This window comes from Sapajus apella, unplaced genomic scaffold, assembly GCF_009761245.1.
Source record: "Sapajus apella isolate SASKATOON/1434 unplaced genomic scaffold, GSC_monkey_1.0 scaffold32, whole genome shotgun sequence".
Classification (NCBI taxonomy): domain Eukaryota; kingdom Metazoa; phylum Chordata; class Mammalia; order Primates; family Cebidae; genus Sapajus; species Sapajus apella.
In genome coordinates, this window is record NW_022436972.1 from 9,744,981 (window position 1) to 9,758,620 (window position 13,640).

The following is a 13,640-nucleotide window of genomic DNA, read 5'->3' on the forward strand; positions in this document are numbered from 1 at the left end:
AAAGCATGAGTCCACAATTATACATGTTGAGTTTGAAAGAACTAAGGAAGAGAAATAGTTATACACATCCAGGTAGTTGCAGTGCAGAAGAAAGATTGGATTTGGGAGTAATAGGTTTTAAAAGAGTGGTTAAAATAATATTAGTTGATGAGATCACAATAGATAATCCAAAGACAGGAAAATGGAGAACAGTGATGTTTAGGTATTTGGCAAGTAAAGAGGGAAAAGAAAATCACCATTAGAACATCAGAGAGCTAACTGCTATGGGCAAGATCCACCAATAAAGGCCAAAATTCATGGGCAAAAGCTTAAGGAGAAACAAGATATTTACATAGCATCAAAGTTTCTTCCCGAAATATTAGTTACAAAGGGGAAAATTATAACTTTAGAGTGAATATATCTGTCAGACACTGCCTTCACCAAATGATCACGGGTAACCAAGGAGACATACCAATATCACGTACCCCCTGCAATGCTGTACTGAGAACAAAACGTGACTTTTGTGCATAGCATCAATCTAATCATCAGACAAACCTAGATTGTGGGACATTCTATAAGATAACCACCCAGTATTCTTCAAAACTGTCAGTCATCAAAAATAAGAAAAGACTGAAGAACTGTCATAGCTTCAAGGAGCAAAAAACAGACACTACAACTAAATGCAATGTGTGATTCTGGAATTTTCTTTTTTAAAAAAGACATCAGTGGGGAAAAAAAAAAAGCCAAATGAAGCCTGTAGTTCAGCTACTGTATCATACCAAAGTTAATTTCTTAGTTTTGCTCATTGTACCATGATTTTGTGTGCTCTTCCATTACAGGAAGATGGGTGAAGGGTATATAGGAACTTCCTATCTCTGTGATACTTCTATAAGTCCAAATTAACCTGAAAATATAATGTTAAAGAAATGAAGCAACTAGCCTAGAAAAAAAGAGGTTGAATTGAATCTCTACCTCACACATTACACCAATATGACTTCCATTAAAATATTTTTAAAGTGAAAACATAAAAATACCACAAGAAAATGAGGAAAATGGCTTTATAATCTCAGTGTATATAGAACCCAAGAGGCTATAAATCAAGCTATAAATAAATACATTTGATCATATAATGGTTTTACATATCTACATGGCAAAAAACACAATAAATGAAGTCACTCACTGAAGAGAAATCTGGAAAAAATACAGTCATGTGCCACAATGTGTTTTTCAACGACAGACTACACATATGACAGTGGTCCCGTAAGATTATAACACCATATTTTTATTGTACCTTTTCTATGTCTAGATATGTTTAGATACACAAATACTTGCCATTGTGTTATATTGTCTATAGTATTTAGTACATTAAGAAGCTGTACAGGTTTGTAGCCTAGGAACAATAGCTGTATAGGTTTGTAGCCTGGGTGTGGAGTAGGCTACATCATCTAGGTTTGTATAAGTACACTCTATGATGTTCCCACAATGGCAAATTGCCTAACAACACATTTCTCAGAATATATCCACATCATTAAACGACACACAACTGTACTCTCAATCATTATTACAAAAAGTTAGTACCTTTAAAAGAAAAAATTCTACAAGTTAATAAAAAAGGCCCCAACCTGATAGGAAAATGATCATAAATGATGGAGAAACAATGCACAGAAAATGAAATACAAATGTCTTTTAAAGATGAAAATTAAAACTATGAGACGTTATACAGTTTTCTTAATGGGTTGGTTAATAGCAAATCCTCTGATTACAAACCTCCTTATTGAGGGTAGAGAAACAGCCACTTTCATACATAATTGGCTTGAGTGTAAACTAAAACCACTTTTATGAAGGGAAATCTTCCAAACAGTGCTTAAAACTTTAATGCTTGTACCTCTCTATCCAATAATATTACTTCTCAGAATTTATCCTAAAGATATTCTCCTACATGAGTGGAAAATATCTATCCAAGGATAGTCATCACAAAACTGTTTATAATAACAAAGGATTGGACACAACCTAAAAGCACATTGATAAAAGACTGGTTAAATAAATTGATGGTGCCTTTGGATAAAGGAGTACTATGAAGTCAGTAAAAGAACACAGTAGTTCTGGATGTACCGATGTGGAAAGGTCTTCAGGATATATTGTTAAGCACACAAAGCAAGGTACAGAACTATGGGCATGGAAAGTTACCTCTGGGCAAATTACAGGACTGCCACACCTTATCTATCCATGGTTTCAGTTATCTGCCGTCAACCAAGGTCCAAAAATATTACATGAAAAAATCCAGAAACAAACAATTCATAAGTTTTAAACTGCAGGCAGTTCTTAGTAGCGTGATGAACTCTCACGCCATCCTGCTTCTTCCATCTTTAACACAAGAAGGGCAAGTACAGTACAACAGGATGTTTTGAGAGAGATACCACATTCATATAACTTTTATCACGGCATATTGTTATCATTGTTCCATTTTATTATTTGTTATTGTTGTTAGTCTCTGGCCATGCCTAATTTATAAATTAAACTTTATCACATACCTTACATCATATACATGCCTTTATCATAGGTATGTATTCGTAGGAAAAAGCATAGTATATACAGGGTTCAGTACTATCTGCAGTTTCAGGCGACCACTGGGGATCTTAGAATGTATTTCCTTCCAGGATAAGGGGGCACTGCTGTATATGTGTCCTTCACATGCACTGGTATCTCTGAGAGGATACTCAAGAAACTAGTAGGCTGAGTGTAGTTATCTTACACCTGAAATCTCAGCATTTTGGGAGGCTGAGGTGGGTGGATGGCTTGAGCCCAGGAGTTTAAGAACAGCCTGGGCAACAAGGCAAAACCCTGTCTCAAAAAATAAAAGAAAAAGAAAAGAAAAAGAAATTAATAAAGTGGTCCCCTCTGGGGAATTTTTGGAAGAGTATGTTTTATAGCTTTTCAAAAATTAATTTTAAAAATTCAATATAGCAAGAAGAGGCATAGAGAAAGCCAGTAAAATGAGGAAATAAAGTAGAGAATGCCCCATTAGGAAATAGGAAAAGATGGGTAATCCAGAAGCTGTGATAGGAAAGAGATTCCCTAACTGTGGAGTGAAGCATAGGTTTAATCTTGAGAGGGGAATTATGAGGGGAACTTGGAAAAAGCCTTTGTGCAAACTACAGCTCCAGAGTCAGGCAATGTCCATAGAGGGTTAGTGAAAAGCCAAGGCATGCATGAGAACCAAAGAAGAAGAGGGGCTCATCTCTAATAGTGCAGATCTGATGAACAAATTCATTTATATGTATCCTGAATGATGTATCTACAGAGTTTTTATCTTAATGCTTAAAGAAAATGTTCCAACCTTCTCACAGGTACATTTTCACAAAATGTTAAAAGGATAACTCAGTCACTCCACCAATGCTCCAGGTTTACATTACATCTTTCTCCTAAGAGTTCAAAGGCTTTAAATGTCATATGTTGATTTATCTTCACAACATTTACATACCTACAGTAGAATATAGATGGTGCAAAATTGGGGGAAATGAGGCCAAGTCTCAAGATGAATCACTTGCAGAAATAGGCCTGCAATTCAACTTTCCTTATTAAGCATCATGATCTTTTTAAAAAACATATTAAGGCCATTTTGAAAGCAAACAAGAGTGTCACCTTTGGAATGCTCTTAAGTGTGTGTACGTGTGTGTGTGTGTGTGAATGTGTGTGTATATATATACATATGTGCATAGGTGACACACATACACATACAATCATAGATGAACACATTCACACTGACCATATAATTTGGGCTCGGCTAAATACATACAGCTAGCTCTACCAACATGCTTAAACCACACTTAGGAATAATAATCCATATTTATAAACAAAACAGTGACAGCGACCACAAGACTGTTATAGATAAAGAAATTCACAAATATCATTGTAATTCAGAATTTTTAGTCTGAGAACAAGCGAGAAAGAGCAAGAGAATAATTATAAGTCAAATACACTTGCCACTGCACCCACTAAAAGGATTTAATTTAAAACTCAAACATCATCATACTGGAAGGGAAAATGAAAAGCTAATAACACACATTGACGTTTACATAAAATTAGTATGTAAAGTGAGAGATATGAGCCTAATGATGAATATGAACCAACGGTTTGCATTTTAACAGACTAAGCAAAAAATGTAATTGACAAAGAGGCGAATCTAAATGAATTTCCAGCTATTTAAACACTGAGTGCAGCTGCATGCTAATTGTCAGTGTTATGAATTAGAAAAAAATCTGTTTAAATGAAAATTCAAAAAATAAATGCAGCCAACCTGTGAACTCACACACTGTACCAAAGTTACCATTCATTCAATCAGAGAATTTTTTTTCTTCAAAAGGTCATTTTTAAACATCAGATTATTCAATTGGCAGTTACTTCATATTGATTAAGGGGAAAAAGTGTTTTGGGGCAAATGAAAATATTAAAGTGTTTCAGGGAGCTGCATCTTTCTTTCCTGGAATTATGTCAAGATTAAAAACATTTGTTTTCAAGAAGAAGCTAATACAATAACACTTCGATGTCACTAATAGCCATGGGAACAACTTAGGGTTTGCAGTTAACTTCACAATGAAACATCTACCATTCCATTATATCTAAAAAATCCACTGTATTAAAACAAACACAAGGGTGCTTTTCATAGGAACTGAATTCATAGCACACAGCATCTTAGAGGTAGTTAAGAGCTCAAGCTTTGGCACTAGCCTTCCTGGGTTCAAATCCTAACTCTATCATGTATTTCTTCGTGAGTTTGAGCAGATCATTTAACCACACTGTACCTTGCTTTGCTCACGTTAGTATAAGGATAACAGTGTTCCTGCCTCCTAGGATCATTGTGAGAATTAAATGTATTTATATATACAAGGATTTGACCAGTGCCTGGCCCATGCTCAGTAACTGAGAGCTATCATTATTACCTTCAGTCAAGACATCAGTCCCTCAGAGCAGCATTATTTTCCAGTAAAAGGCAAAGAAGATGGTGGCAAGTATGCCACGATTTTGCTGGTTCCTAGATGTGAAGGGAGAACTGTCATGTGCCACCTCCCAGACCCTCTCCTTGGTGGATGGGAGTCATTGGAGTATCTCTGGCCACTTCTAAGTAAAGATTATTTTGGGTGCGAAACTTTTTGAAATCCCCCAACCCCCATAGATGCTACATAAATGACTCTGCAACAGAGTGAGGTGTCAACCCATGGGTGTGTTAGGACATGCTTTGAGATCTTGCCATATTTTTCCCTACAGTACTATCAGCCCTCAGAGGAATGGCTTGTTGACTGGTCATGCACCTGACTTTGCATATGACTTTTATCCAGATCCCCAGGACTATACCACCAAATGTTTCATTTAACCTTGGGTTTCCCAAGGTCATGCAAAGGACAGGGCACAAAAATTAAAGCTGAAACAGTAAAATTTCATGTTCATTCTTCTCCTTTAATTTACTCAAGTTCCACCCTCTGAGTAGAAGGGAAAAGGCCAAGTCCACGGGCATGTTGGCAGCATGTCAAGTCACCAAAACGGGATGTGAATTCCCACAAAATAAACACAGGCTCCTCTGCATGCTCTCAAGGCCAGTCACACTGTGATCAGGCTGGCATTCCTGCCAAGGGATGAAGGGGAGCAAAATGGGAGAAGCCCCCAGCCTTGAGCCACAAACAAACACTGGTTACAAAGCAGGACAAGAGGGCTATGTTAGTGTGCAGTCAGGGGAAAGCAACCCCCAACTCCAACAGGGATGCAACGGGTGCTTCCTGCTACCTGCACAAGAGAGGGAGGGGATTACATGGCATCCCTGCTGGACCCAGTTGGGTTACACGGCCTGAGCAGATAGCTCTGGAGTAAAGATGAACTCAAGGCGAAATCAAGCTCTTCCAACACTCTCTCTGACCTCCCTCTCCCAGGTTCTTTTGTGCTATCTACTTCTTTATCCTTAGGGCTTTGAGATCTCAATCTCAGAAAACCAACTCTCCAAAGAGTATCTGCTAGCCTCTTTGCAGCTTGGTATACATTTAATCCCAGTCCTTTTCCTCCAATGCATTTTAATTGGCAATGGTTTCTAAGGCAATGGCAGGCTTTATGCCCTGTTCAAATAGGGTCAGTCCTGAGGCAAGTGTAGTCCAGCGTCGGTGACCTTCTCTGCTTGCATAAGACACCAGACTGCAACCGTGGATGCAAACAGTCCTATTTCCACATTAAATGTCTGAAACAGATAATTACTATTAACCTAAATTGGACTAAAAAAATGAAACTGAAGAGACTAATCCCTGCATCTCAGTGAATATCTGAGAAAGACAATAATCCTTTAAACTCAAAAGGAAGCATCACAGTGGAATGAGTTGTCAGAAAACCTAAGTTTTGGTTCAGGGTCATCACCATCTTACCATGTAACCATGGACATGTCATTTGAATTTTCTGGTCCTCAGTCTCCAAAGATAAAATTAATGGATTTGATGGCTATCAAAGGTTCCTTTCAACTCTAAAATTTCATGACCATTCGTCATTTTCAATTCAAGTACTTTCAGATATGGTGATAGCAAAAGTTTAATTTGCATTTATAAATGAATATAAACTATAAGATTCAAGAGATAAAAATGGACTTTTAAAATTAATGCAACATGAGTGTGAGAAAGAAAATAGAGAATGCTGTAGAATTCGGCACTTTTCCCTTGGTCCATTATTATAAGCTACCTGACAATACCACTAATTTTTTTTTTCCATTTTATAGTACACAACAGCACATTCTAACATGTGAAACCATAAGGATTACAGCCATAAGGCTGAATGCCAACTGTCAGAGGACAAATGGGAGCCAGCTAAAACACTGTGGAAATCTGAGCCTGGAAGCTGTAGGGTCACGTGGGGGTTATCTCACAGCACTCACCTTCCACCAGTTGGTCCAGGCTGGAAATCTTCTTGAGCCCATCAATGGTGTAGATTGTTCTCACTCCCTGGGGCAAATTCACGTTATCCGACAGAGTTCGGGTCAAATCAGCCAGCAGGGCCTCAAAAGATCGGAACCGGTCTGGAGAGATGGCATACACAATCCCTTTGAAGTATCGATCTCCGTTTCGATAGAAACGAACCTTCTTGGCCTTCTTCTCGGAGCTGAGTGTCTGCAGCGTGCGGGTGCGGTAGAAGCTGCAGTGGGCGCTGTGCGTCGGGCTCGGCAGGCCGTTCACCCGCGACCCTCGGCTGTATCTCTGCGCCTTATCCCGCTCGTCGAAGTGCTCCAGCTCCATGTCTCTACCGAAGGACATGATGGACTTCAAGTAGGACCTACGAGCCCCAGAAACAAAAGCAGACACTCATATTGATGTGGATTTTATATATACATATATATATATATTTTTGTTGTTGTTGTTGTTTGTTTTTTGTTTTTTGAAATTAGGGACAGGGTCTTGCTCTGTCACCCAGGCTGCAGCGAGGTGGCACAATCATAGCTCACTGAAGCCTTGTGCTGCTGGGCTCAAGTGATCCTCCTGCATCAGTCTCTCTGAGTAGTAACAGGTTACAGGTGCCTGCCACCACACCTGGTTAATTTCCTCCATTATCTGTTTGTTTGCTTTTAGTAGTAATGATGAGGGTCTTGTTATACTGTCCTGGCTGGTCTTGAATCCCTAGCCTCAAGCGACCCTCCCCAGCCCCTCAACCCCTTTGGCCTCCCAAAGTTTTGGGATGATGTTGTTTTGAGATCAGGATTTCAAAGGGTCTGCGTCAAAACAGCTGGGTGGAAATATTGCTGTAACTGATGACACATTTAATATGAGTTATCAAGTGGGACAGAAAGAGAAAGGGATGTGAATTCCCATAAAATAAACACCGGCTCCTCTGCACGCTCTCAATAGAAAGGGCCGACCCCAGGGGAAACAGCTTATTAATCAACTACAGATTTGTTAGAAGCAACTCCCAGGTTGCCTGCAGTGCATCAGGCTTCAAACAGAAAGTATTCCCAGCAGACACAACAACTTTCCAAAGTAGTGTCCTCTTTTACAAATGAAGAAACTGAGGCACAGAAAAATTTCTCCTAAATTGCTCCAAGTAATACAGTGGAGAAATGCTTGTACCAGCAGCTCTGCCCCAGGTCTCCCTGACTCCATAGCTTGCAGGGCAAGCATGCTAATCCTGGTAGCAGGAAGAAAATAAGCTCTCATATCATTATACAGTGAAAGATAAGTAGCTATGGTGGGCTGGGACAGAAAGAGAGGGCAGGCAACATAACAGTCAGATTGTAAAAGTTTCACAGTGTTTGTGCACCCCATGGCCAGATGGAGAGCAAATTAAATCAGTCCGTAGGTTGATTTAAAACTTAAAGAAGATTTTCTAACATATTCACACATGCAATATTTTTAAAAGCAAATTCACTAAACCTCATTTACTGACATTTAGTACTTCAGAAAAGTTGAGTTTAAAAAAAAAAGAAAAAGGAAGAGGAGGAGGAAGAGAAGGAAGAGGAACAACAAGAAGGAAAAAAATGTTCTTTGGAAGTACATTTCTTGGTTCTTCCTTTCACTAAGCCTCTCTATCTTTGTGATTGAAGAAATCCAGGTAAACCTCAATGTCTATTTACACTTGAAAGATGTCAGTTTACACTTGACCCCATGCTAGCTGTGTAAGCTTGAAAAATCTACGTAATCAACATCTTTAAGCGTCGATTTCCTCAATCACAAAATGGGGATAAGAAAAGTATCACCTCATAGTCGGCATTAACTATTAAATAAGTTCATGCACATAAAGTTCTTAGCATAGTGTCTGGCATGTGATAAGTACTCATTTTTTAATGAATAAAATCTGTTTTTCTGTTCCTGACCCTGTCACATAAAGACCTAGTAGGAATAGAATCTTTCTTTTCTGGCAAGAGTAGCCCCTGCTTTCTTCCTGATCTCCATCTCATGACTCCTTGAAAGTACACTTGCACCCCCAGCCCCCACAGCAAGCTGCCTGGGGAACAAGTTCATCCTTGCTGAGGGGTTGGTTGGTAAAGGTTTGTGGAGTCTTGCAGGGGAATCTGTGTTTTAACAGGACAATCTAGGAAGTGGAAAGATGAAAGCATTCAAAGGAAAGAAATTTTAATGACAACATTACAGGCATGTTGAAATAGAATATCAGAGAAATGGAAAATTTGGAGCAAGAACCTTACAAGCACTTCCCAAGTCCCACCATATAGATGGACATCAGCTTTCTGAAAGTCAGCCAAAATCACCAAAGTACCATTGTCTCCGTGACCTTTCTTTGACCCTCAATAAACTGACCTCTGCTTCATTCTGAGTGGCTAAAATTTCACACCCAAAAGCATGGCTAGAGATTTGGTACTCCAGAAGTGAAGTGGAAGAAAGCAATATTTATTGAATGTCTAGGCTGTACCTGACACTATTACTCATCAATCAGTTGTATAATATGCTAAAAATTCTCTTCTAAACTTCATATTAATCCACAAGCTAGGTAATATTATCAATACTCAGTTGAGGATGGAATTTGTCCAGGGTCCCAAAATTATAACTGAGGTGGTTGAGATTTGAACCCAGATTTACTGTAACTCCAAAGCTGGTGTTTACATCCCTAACCCATCTGAAACTGGTTCCTCTTCAGCATGAGAAGCAAGATTTTGTAAACCCTGACGCCTAACTAGCTCAGTGACCTAGGGCAGGCCACATAAATGATCCACACCTCGTCTGCACACAGCTGAGGCAGTGGTCAGCAGGCCTGTCATGTTTGTGATTCTATCTACCTGCTTATGAGTCTATTGCTGACCCCACTGAAGGTCTAGGGAGGGAGAAATGAAGTGTGATTTAAACTTGGAGTGTTAATGAGTTCAGTGCACTTTGTTCCCTCCAAATATGAAAACAATTTCATGCCTCTTACTAACGCATAATAGTCAGAATTTGCATTTTTCAAAAAACGGTTATACCATATATAGGCAGCTCTGAACTTGGTTTCATTGATTTTGAAGTTAGAGAACTTTAAAATAATGATCACGTGATACCCAATCCTGTAGGCATTACTTATGTAACAGAACCAACTTTGCCAATGATACTAGTAACTGCCCTTACTTTTTAATTTATGTTTTTAAAGTGAGCTCTCTTATCTTCTAAAAGGGGGTGTGTCTTGGGGATGTAGTGGAAGACACTCCCAGTACTCACAACAACTCACTAAGCTCTTCAACATTTTGTAAATTTTAAAGGCCAAACTGGCTTTTGAAGTTTGTGTTTTATTCCTTTTTTTTTTTTTTTGAGATGGAGTTTCACTCATGTTACCCAGGTTGGAGTGCAATGGCGCGATCTCGGCTCACCGCAACCTCCGCCTCCTGGGTTCAGGCAATTCTCCTGCCTCAGCCTCCTGAGTAGCTGGGATTACAGGCACGCACCACCATGCCCAGCTAATTTTTTGTATTTTTAGTAGAGACGGGGTTTCACCATGTTGACCAGGATGGTCTCGATCTCTTGACCTCGTGATCCACCCGCCTCGGCCTCCCAAAGTGCTGGGATTACAGGCTTGAGCCACCGCGCCCGGCATTTGTGTTTTATTCTTAAAGGCAGTGATCATTCTTCCACCACTAGGGGTTTTGGGAATTTCCTTCGAAATTGACGTAAACTAAAAGAAAACTAGCAGGGTGGTAGGGAAGGATGGCACAGTCCTGTTACCAGAAAGAGTGCACATAGAATTCTCAGTGACCGACAATTGGCAAAGGCCAAATAATTTGGCAATGGTCTGAATTCCCCAGGGGGAACAGGCTTTTATGACCAGGAATTCCCACACCAGCTGAAAAAAGAAGAAAAGAACAATTTAAAATAGAAAAAAAAAAAAAAAGGTTTACTTTGTAACATTTTATTTGCATTTTTCCTCAAAGTGGATCACAGTTTCATCCAGGGCAGGGCTACACCTTTTACTTCCCTTCCCTGAACCTGTCCAAAAGTGGGCAATGGTGTCGACAAAAGAAACCATACTCAGAGTGAAATCATTTTCAAGGCTCCAGCTACCTCTAAATGAAGCACACTCCACACCCTAGTGTGCCGGTAATTATTTGTGGCATCAACATGGGTGTTCTTTCCCTCGCCTTGGCTTAGTCATACATGAGCTTCTGAAGAAGATCCACTGGTCTTCCACAGGTTTACACTTTCTGCACAGGAAGCCTGTGAGAACACACAGTTCAACGTTCAGAGACCATAGGTGGCCAAAGGCCTGAGTGCACATGTGCAGTGACACCAGGCTGGTAACCACAGTGCCTCAACCACAGCGACCACAGATACTGGAGGGAAGAAGGGCGACTGCCTCTCATCAGAGCTTTTCCTATAAATCCTGCCATTTCAAGAAACCAACATCCCTGATTGTTCTCAGTGGGATTTCTCACCATTTTGAGGAATCTCTGTTCATCCTTCTCTAGGTGAGCACATGGTTCTTGTTTCAGAAATTTACAAACACACGCACATACCAAGAAAAAAAAAACATAAATGTTACCACATCTAAATAGATGTTGGACCTTGAAGTCCCAAGGCATATTTTAACCGTAGGATTAGGATTCAGGTGGACTGGCAGGGAATAAAAGGCACACACATACCTTCCAGGCCCATGCACCACCACGGACGTAGACATCACAGGGTGTGTGCCTATCTTTTATAATTTTCCTCTATATGACCTCTCTTAAAATTCCTTCTAACCCGAATCCATGTGACATTTCATACTTAAAACGCTGTCCTACTTTCCTTTCCCACTGAAAGGCAATATATTTAGGAACAGTCATAAAATGTATTCACGGAACACCCTGCAGTGTGGTCGCTGAACGTGTGTACACCGTGCCTGGATACACTCGCAGGTGCAGCAGAGAGGGAGCCGGTTTGAATGAAACCTTTCATCTGCTCTCTCACCAACCAGCATCTCCTTGCCAAATCCAGCAGCAATTCCGAGCAAACCTGGTTTTCAAAAGCAGCCTCTTTTGTGGGGCATTGCGGGGCTGTGCGTGCGCTCCCACTAGGAGGAAAAATGCCATTTCCTCTCGGCATGCTTTTAGCACTGCAGGTACTAATTTGAACATGAGGCAGCCTCGCTGTCCCTGAAGGAACTTGAGACCCTGCAAACGTACTTGCAACACCCACGCTGAAGCCACCACCACGCACGAATCGACCCCATCCACAAGCACACATAACCGGCCCGGGCACACGGGAAAGCACACACACAATAAGAGGCCGGGCCCGGCCACTCCTTCCCTGGTTCCCGCTCCACAGCCAGTTCTGACAATGACAAGCACCTCTCCTAGCTCCTCCGCCCTGGCTCTCCATCTCCACTAACAACGCGAAAAGCCTGGGGGGCCCACTCGCCCGACTCCAGGTTTAAAGCCCCGTGGCACCAGACAAAAGAGCCAGGTGCCAGCAGCCCCGGGGCCGCCCGCACGCAACGCCCCGGGGCCAGGCCAGGCTGGCCAAGGCAGGGCGGCCGCCTTTCGAGGAACGGCGGGCGGGGCGGCGGGGCCAAGCTGAGCGCCTGCCCTGCCCTAGGCGCCCCGCGGCTGCGGGCGGAGCGGGCGCTGCGGGGTCCCGGGGCCGCCCTCCCCGCAGCTCTCGCCCCCAGGGAAGGCAAACCACGCACCGGTCCGTGGAGAGACGCCGCCGGGGGTCTTTGTGGCCGTGCTGGGGGCCGCCTCCTGGTGCTGTCCTCGCCGGGCTGGGCGCGGCCGGGGCTGCGGGGCTGAGGGGCTGCGGGGCTGAGCGGCTGCGCGGCTGGGGGGCGGCGGCGGGGCCGGGCTGGGCGGCAGCAGCTGCTGGAGCGCGGCGTCTCGGCTGCGGCCACTAGTGCAGGGATGTGCCTCGGCCCGTCCTCATTGAAATGCGGCGCTTCGCACAGCCTCACTCCAGCCTCTCTCTCCAGAGGAGGGCGGCGGCGGCGGCGGGCGCGCTCCCTTTTCTTGTCTCACTCGCTCACACGCCCTCCCTTCTCCCTCCTCCTCCTCCTCCTCCGCGTGCGCGCCCCGTCGCCCCCGCCCTCCTTGGCAGGGCGCACCCACCACGGCTGCGCCCCGGGTCCTCTCCCCTCCCAGCGCCCTGCTCCCACCGCAGCGACCTCTGTACATCCGACTTGACTACGCCCCTAAACCTCCTTAGTCCCCAGAAGTGGTCGTTGGGAGATGGGGGCAGATCAGATGTTGGAAGAGAACGTGGACAGGGCTGAGTGAGCGAGGAAGTGTGCAAGGCAGAGAGGTGATGCGGCCCAGAGATGAGGCCCCCACCTTCGGAGGAGGGAGGGAAGGACCCACACCCACACCTTTCGATGTGACCTCAAGGTCTGACACCTTTCGCAGGGTATGGAAGCCAGTAGATGACCCTCTCATCCTTCTTGCCCGGGATGCAGCGCCTCGCCAGATTAACAACGCTCCCAAGCTATGCACTCTGGTGGTTCCCTCAGCCCCCCACTTTGGGACGAGCTGGATCTGCTCATGGATCCCACCCATCGTCTCCACTTAACCCCAAGATGTGAGTCACCCTTGGAATAGTGACCTCTGCTTAGAGTCAAATATGTTCCAACAGGCCCTTGAGAACTTAAGGGCCAGGTTTCACTGCCGGACACTTTGCGGTTGCCAAGGCTGGGTCTGCGGTGGAAAGCCCCATGAGCTCATGCAAGCTTCTCCTCCCAGAGCGGGAATGTTACCCCAGCCC

General features: G+C 43.1%; 1 protein-coding gene across 4 annotated transcripts in view; it reads right to left on the minus strand.

The window, feature by feature from the left end:
* Window positions 1-12,897, minus strand: part of DCLK1 (doublecortin like kinase 1) — a 357,933-nt gene extending 345,036 nt beyond the window's left edge. For 2 of the 4 annotated variants that reach the window (XM_032294456.1, XM_032294457.1), the window contains exons 1-2: window positions 12,577-12,864; window positions 6,881-7,275 (exon numbers count right to left, since the gene is read on the minus strand). In XM_032294456.1, coding sequence (XP_032150347.1) covers window positions 6,881-7,256 — 376 coding nt within the window. In that variant the 5' untranslated portion in view covers window positions 7,257-7,275; window positions 12,577-12,864. Of the gene's footprint in view, window positions 1-6,880; window positions 7,276-12,576 lie in introns of all 4 variants that reach the window. The other 2 variants (XM_032294458.1, XM_032294461.1) reach the window with 2 other exon arrangements.
* Between the last annotated feature and the right edge of the window lie 743 nt (window positions 12,898-13,640).